The following is a 6,510-nucleotide window of genomic DNA, read 5'->3' as shown; positions in this document are numbered from 1 at the left end:
CCCCTTGCAGCCCGCGCGCGCCTCCTCCCGGCCGCGGCCTCTGCGGGAAGCGAGGCTCCGAGGCTCCCCGGAGCCCTAGGCCCCGGGACCGGAGAGGCCGTCCGGGCCCTGGCGCCCCGGCCGGGGGACGGTCGGCACTTCCAATGTGCAGTGGCGGCGTGGAGGGTGCGGCCGCCCCCGAAGCTGGGCCGTGACCCCGGAGGGCTTACGGTGCCAGCGGCGGGGACACGGGTCTGCGGCAGTGAGACTTCCGGGTGTGTGGGGCCTAGCCCTTCTGCTTCTGGACCCAGCTTTGCTCCTGTGGAACGTGCTTCCCAGGGCTGTCGGAGGCAGATGAGCCCTCAGCCTGCGGCGGCTTAGAGATCGGGATGCACCAACACTTGAAAGTCCTCGCTTGGCCTCAGGGTTCCCTCCGCTGCTCTCTATTGACTCGTTTCGTGCTCTAAGAGGACCAGAGTCTCTCCTGGGCCAAGCTGTTAATGGCTGTCTTGCCCTAGCCTGCACGGTAGGGGGAGGTTTCCGGTAACAGACACAGCTGTTCTGTGGAAGCACAGGGTCTGGCGTCCCGTGTTAACAGGAGGCAAGACTGGTAGGCGGGTGGCAGGGAGCTCTTGTGTGTCGGGCAGGCCAAAAGGAAATGACACCGCCCTGTCTCGCAGGGGCGAACTTGAGAGACAGAATGTGGGCCTTTGGGCAAAGGGCAGTTTGTCTGCCTGGCTGACAAAGAGAACGTGGGCCCAGACAGCTTTCTCCACCCGGAGGCTCCCGTGACAAGTACACACAAGGTCACACGCGAGGCTTAGGCTGGACCGCCGAGCATCCGAGGTCGGCCTCGGCTCCAGGGCCGGGCCCTTTCCCAAAATGAGGACGAAAGTAAACAAACTAGCTCGAGCCCCGAAGGACGGTCACTCTGGCCACCCCCGCCCCACCCCCTTGCCCTGACAGCGTAGCCTTGTGCCTTTAAATCCGGAGTGCGTCTGTGGTTCCCGCCCCCGAGGGCCGAGGGCCGTGCCTGGCGGTCATTGGCTGAGCTGCGCAGTTTCGAGCACGTGTGCGCGGGAGTTGTGCGCTCGGATTGGAGCGGGGGCCTGCTTATCCGGCGTGCCTTTCGGGTCGCTAGCGGCCCTGGGCCTTGGCGTTCGGTTCCCGGGGCTTGCACGTTCCATTCCTAGGCGGGTCCTGGGCCTCCCGGGTCCTACTCGCTGCGTCCCGGGTTCGATGCGCTGACGCCCCGATGCAGGTACGGCTGCAGCGCCGGGTCTCCCAGCCCTGGGTGTGGCACGCGTCCCTGTGCTGGTGGGGGCGTGGCCTGTGGTCACTGCAGTGGGAAGTAGGACTTGGGACCTGAAAGAGACAAGTTCGAACCCCAGCCTTGCCCCTTCGCGACTTGGGTTTTGCGCATGACTTCCAGGGCCTCGGTGACTTCCCTCTTGAATAGAATCCGAGAGCTGTTTGTACGGGGTTTCATGTTCCTGCTCAGCACTGCTCCAGGGCAGTGAGCTTTGGCCCTAGGGGAAGAACGGGTAACATCCAGTCTGTGAAGGCTCAGGTTATTTTGTTTCTTTGTTTTGAGTAGCGTCTCTATTATGTAGCTCTGGCTGTCCTTGAACTCACGGAGCTCTCTGACTGCCTCTGCCTTCTGAGTGCTGGAATTAAAGGCCTGCATCACCACACGGGGCCTGAGTTGCTTATTTTTAGCCACCTATTTCATTACTTTTTTACTGGAGTTTGAATACAAGGCCCCTCCAGGTGTAGGGCTGAGTCCCACTTTAACAAGTGATGGAAAGTAAAGCCCCTTCCTGGTCTGAGGGCAGTGATAGACTGACGCAGAAACCACTCTGAGCTTTTGGTGGGCTCCTTGGCTGGTCCTTAACCTTGCGAGGCCCCAGGACAGGCTCTTATTTTTAGTCTGGGGAGAGTGGACAGGTGTCCCAGCTGAGTTACACAGTGCTTCAAGCTTCAGCTACTCCAGGCATTTTGTCACTTGGCAACTGGGTCCCCAGGCACCCAGGGCCCTGAAGGAAGGGCTGATGTCCTTGGTGCCCCAGCAGGCGATGACCTTCCAGCTTAGTGGACTGGGCCTGGAGATTGCCGTCTCCTTTTCCCCAGTTCCTGACCTCGTCCAGCCCACACCTCCCAGTCTTCCTCACTGGGCTCGTACAGTGAACCAAAGCCCATGGCTACGGCCTCTCACCTTCCCATCCCCGACGTTCTTCCAAGTCCAAAGGCCCTGGCCAGCCCTCCCTGACTCAGTGGGCTATTTTAGGGATACTCTGCTCACCACTGGACCGTAGGGCCTTTATCCTTGCCCTCAGCCTGCCTCTGATGGGGTTGCCCCGTCCCTGAAGTTTTCCTGGCACGCTTGGGGGTGGGGAGGGGAATTTACTGAGGGTCCGTGAAAGGTCTGAAAATCCCCGCTCAGGCAGGCATCCTTGAAACTCAAACTGTAAGTTTTTCTGGGGCTTTGGGTTCCCCCTGACAGGCTGGCGCACAGGGTAGCTGTTCTGGGTGGGTCCTGATTGGGACTCTGAGAAGCTGACCAGGAGACGTGGGGGAAATAGTCAGGCTTTGAGGGTGTCTGGAGGCTGTGCTGTGGGTCCCAGACCTCAGTCAGCACTCACTTGTGTCTTTGTAGAGTAACGGAGGTGATGGTGAGTCCTGTTTCTCAAGGTCTTGGTAGGTGTCAGACACCTTGGAGGGTGAAGTCGGGAGAAAGAGGCCTGGCAGTTCCCCTGCTTCCCTCCAAGAAACAGCAGCCCCTTTCTCCGAGAGCTCAGGAAGCCACCCGCTGGGTTACGGCTAAGCACCTATGCATGTTGGTCTACCAATTGCCTCTCTTGCAGGTGACCATGGCGGAGTTCTCCCAGAAGCAGAGGAAGCAGCATGGCGGCGAGGGCCTGGGCAATGTGGTGGACTTCCTCCTGGCCAACGCTCGTTTGGTGCTAGGTGTTGGCGGGGCTGCAGTGCTGGGCATTGCTACCCTGGCTGTGAAGCGGGTAAGGCCAAGTGGGCAAGGCCTGCCTGAGAGCACAGGAGGAGGCCAGGACTGGGGAGCTGGGGGATGGTGGAACTTTTTGAGGATGAAATGAAACACAGGGCCCCTGCTCTTTCGTCCTAGCTTCCTGGCTTGCCTTACCCCCTGGCTTTGCCATGTCTGTCCCGCCCCCCATGCTCTGATCTGTGTCACTTTGCCTGTAGCTCATTGACAGGGCCACCAGCCCCCGGGATGAGGATGATACCAAGGGGGACAGCTGGAAGGAGCTGAGCCTGCTGAGAGCCACGTCACTCCACAAGCCGCAGCCCTCCCCTGCTGCAGTCAGCCAGCCCATCTCTCCTGTGACCCCCGCACCCCGTACTCCAGGTGAGCCACACTCTCGCCTCTTGCCGGAGGGGCAGTTTTCACAAGTTTCTGCTCCCCTTGGGTTGAGGGCTCCTCAGATGTTTAATAGGTGTTGTAGGTCCGTGTTTTCCAGAACCTCACGTAGGCCAAGCAAGCCCTCTACCCCTGGGTTCTACCTCGGCCCTGGGATTCTTGTTTTTGCCTGTCTGCTTTCTACTAGAGCGAGGTTGCTGCGTATGATGATAGAGAGCCTCAGGTGGGGAAACAGGCCTGGAGAGGGATGGGATCTGTCTTCCCCATTCTCCATGAAGCTGTTTTAGTTGTAGAAGCCAAAGTGTTGGGACTCTGGGCCAGTGAGACTTTTCCTTGTCGCCGTGCCCTCATTGTCCTAAGAAGCCGACCTCAGGGCTCTCTCAGTGGCCAGTACAGGTGAGGATGAAGCCGGTGCCATCAGACAGCTAGTAGCCAGGTAGAGTTTCCTTAGCTCATTGTGGGGCCTTCTGATATGTTCTTCTGGATGCTTCCCTCTGCAGTGGGGCCCACACCCACTCATTCCCAGACGACACCTAAGCTCAGCTCCCTAGCACCCTTGTGCCTGACGTTCCAGGAGAAGCTGCTGGCGTTTGAGCGCAACCACGTGATTATCCCAGAAGGCCATGTGACTTTGGTGAAACAGCTGACTGGAGACATTGCCTTGGAGCTGCAGGCCTACCTGAAGAGCAAGTTCCCAGAGCTGCCCTTTGGTGCGCTTGTGCCCGGTGGGCCTCTCTACGAGGGGCTACAGGCAGGGGCGGCTGAGCAGGTGCGCCTTCTAGCGCCCCTGGAGTTGGAGCCAGGGCTGTGGAGCCTGGTACCTGGCGCGGACACTGTGGCCGGGGAACCTCGTTGCTGGGCTGTGCGCAGGACCCAGCTTGAGTTCCATCCCCGTGGGCGCAGCCCCTGGGACCGCTTCCTGGTGGGCGGGTACCTTTCCTCCCGAGTCTTGCTGGAGCTGCTTCGGAAGGCCCTGGCAGCCTCCGTCAACTGGCCGGCCATTGGCAGCCTGCTCGGGTGTCTGATCCGGCCCAGTGTGGCTTCGGAGGAGCTGCTGCTGGAAGTTCAGCATGAGCGCCTGGAGTTCACTTTAGCTGTGCTCATGGTGGTCCCTGGGGCCAGCACCGATGACCGCCTTCTGCTGGCGTGGCCCCTGGAGGGGCTGGCCAGCAACCTCTGGTTGCAGGACCTCTACCCGGTAGAGGCTGCCCACTTGCGGGCCCTGGATGACCGGGATGCTGGGACTCGCCGGAGGCTGTTGCTTCTGCTGCGTGCCGTGTGCCGTGGCCGTCCAGCTCTGGTGCGGCTGGGCTGGAGCCACCTGACTCAGGTGGTTCTGCATCTGGGTGAGGAGGAAGTGGCCTGGACGGAGGAGGCCTTGGGGGAACGCTTTCTGCAAGCCCTGGAGTTTCTGGTGGGCAGCTTGGAGCAGGCTAGCCTGCCCTGCCACTTCAACCCCAGCGTGAACCTCTTGGACGGCTTTCGCGAAGAGGAGATCGATGACATCGGCTATGCGCTGTACAGTGGTCTCCAGTTCCCTGAGAGCCTACTCTAAGTGAACGAGGACTGTGATTGGCGTGTTTTCTGATGCTGGAGAGTAGCAGCCACTTCCCTCCCTGGACGCTGCAGAATGGGGTTTGCTTTATTATAGCCAGAATGGAAGGGAGTATACATTGCCCAAGCCCACAGGTGGGCAAGTGCCTGGGTGCTGGGGACCAGGATTCCCAAACCCAGAGAGTCTGGGTTGCTGTCACCTAAATGTGGCTGGCCTGCCCTGGCTGACAGCTTTCCATGCCAGCCACACAGATGGCCCTTCCCCCTCTGGGGTTAACTTAGGACCTTGGGCTCAGGCAACCATCACCAGCAATGAACTCACCAAGAACGAGGTGTGGCTTTTGATTTCCTAGGTTTCCCCTAGGCAGAGGATGTTGCCAACATTTTTCCAAGAAGGAAGCTTAACGTTGGTTGGGTAGCAGCTCCATGTATCCTGGAGGCACCCAAGGCTGGTCATCAAGTCTGGTGTTTGTTACTCTGTGGGGTGGGGGTCTCCTGGTGCCCTGGAGGATATCTTCTCAACTGTTGATGGATGGTGGTTCCCTGAAGGTTGTGCATCTGTTTTTCTGGTTGAGTCCTTGGGCCTTGAAGTGGAAGTTGACTCCTTTGCTACCTGCCTTATACCCCAGGGAAGAATGATCTTGTTCCCTCCTGCTTGGTTGGTTTTCTCTCTAGGCCATGACTTACCTCTGGGGGAGCTCCTTCCTCACTGGGGAGCCGAGCTCTTTGCTGCCTATGCAAGGCTGCTCCAGGACCTCACTGCAGGGTAGGGGACACAGCCCCTCCCAGAGGCCTGTGTGTAGCCCTGGCCTCTGTAGCGTGCCAAAATCTTCATGATAAATGTCTGTATCCTTACCTTGCACCCTGAGCAAGGTGGCATGGCTGGAGGAGGCAGACTATCTCCTCTGTCTGGGGGAGCCTTTCTATTTTAGATACCATCTCCTTACACACACACACACACACACACACACACACACACACCCCGAAACACAGCTCTGCCTTGAAGAGTGTGAATAAAAGGAGAAAAAATGTGGTCTTTTTTTTTTTTTTTTCCAGAGCTGAGGACCGAACCCAGGGCCTTGCACTTGCTAGGCAAGCGTTCTACCACTGAGCTAAATCCCCAACCCCCTAAGAAAATATTTTATGCATGTGTGATTCTTGCTGGCAGGAGATGGTCTTAATACCTTGTACCTTTGCTTGGAGCTTCACAAGTCTTGTGGCTGGATGTGGAGGCTTGGACGTCCATCTTGGGAGATGGCCAGATTTTTTTTTTAGGTCTTTTTCAGGCTAAAGAGATGGCTCAGTGGGTGTACCCTCACCCCCTCCCAGCTATAAACAGGGCTGAGACTGTCCATCTGCACTGTGGACAAACAGCTCTTAGGTCTCATGAGGGGCCCACATGATACACAGCTAGCTACCTCAGCTCAGGTGCCAGCCATTTGAGGGACACTGCCCCATCTTTTGATTCAGACCATCCCTGCCTCAGCTTAGCCTCCAACTGTGTTTTTGTTTTGTTTTCCTCTCTTTCCTTGAGCTCATGCTACAGACTTCTAAGCCTGTGAGAAACCTAGGGCATATGTGTC

At 58.2% G+C, this 6,510-nt stretch overlaps 1 protein-coding gene across 4 annotated transcripts; it reads left to right on the top strand.

Moving 5' to 3' along the window:
• The first annotated feature begins 118 nt into the window (after positions 1-118).
• Positions 119-5,960, top strand: Mief2 (mitochondrial elongation factor 2). Of its 4 annotated transcripts, none has more exons than XM_021639507.2 (4): positions 119-254; positions 2,844-2,996; positions 3,199-3,361; positions 3,874-5,960. In XM_021639507.2, exons 2-4 carry the CDS (start codon positions 2,850-2,852, stop codon positions 4,926-4,928), a joined length of 1,365 nt encoding a protein of 454 aa, XP_021495182.1. In that variant the 5' UTR covers positions 119-254; positions 2,844-2,849; the 3' UTR covers positions 4,929-5,960. The 4 variants fall into 4 exon arrangements, with proteins under 4 accessions (XP_021495182.1, XP_021495181.1, XP_021495180.1 ...); XM_021639506.2 differs by lacking the exon at positions 119-254 and adding an exon at positions 381-505; XM_021639505.2 differs by lacking the exon at positions 119-254 and adding an exon at positions 452-589.
• The last annotated feature ends 550 nt before the right edge of the window (positions 5,961-6,510 follow it).

The sequence above is a fragment of the Meriones unguiculatus genome, chromosome 11, assembly GCF_030254825.1.
Source record: "Meriones unguiculatus strain TT.TT164.6M chromosome 11, Bangor_MerUng_6.1, whole genome shotgun sequence".
Taxonomy (NCBI): Eukaryota; Metazoa; Chordata; class Mammalia; order Rodentia; family Muridae; genus Meriones; species Meriones unguiculatus.
Note: the sequence above shows the minus strand (reverse complement) of the source record. Positions and strands in the feature narration are given on the sequence as shown.

What these genes read in the sequence shown, in the direction of transcription:
- Mief2 (XM_021639504.2), top strand. An exon ending in CTACCCTGGCTGTGAAGCGG is followed by an intron (nt 2,997 to 3,198) that starts GTAAGGCCAAGT and finishes CTTTGCCTGTAG; the next exon opens with CTCATTGACAGGGCCACCAG. An exon ending in CCCCGCACCCCGTACTCCAG is followed by an intron (nt 3,362 to 3,873) that starts GTGAGCCACACT and finishes TTCCCTCTGCAG; the next exon opens with TGGGGCCCACACCCACTCAT.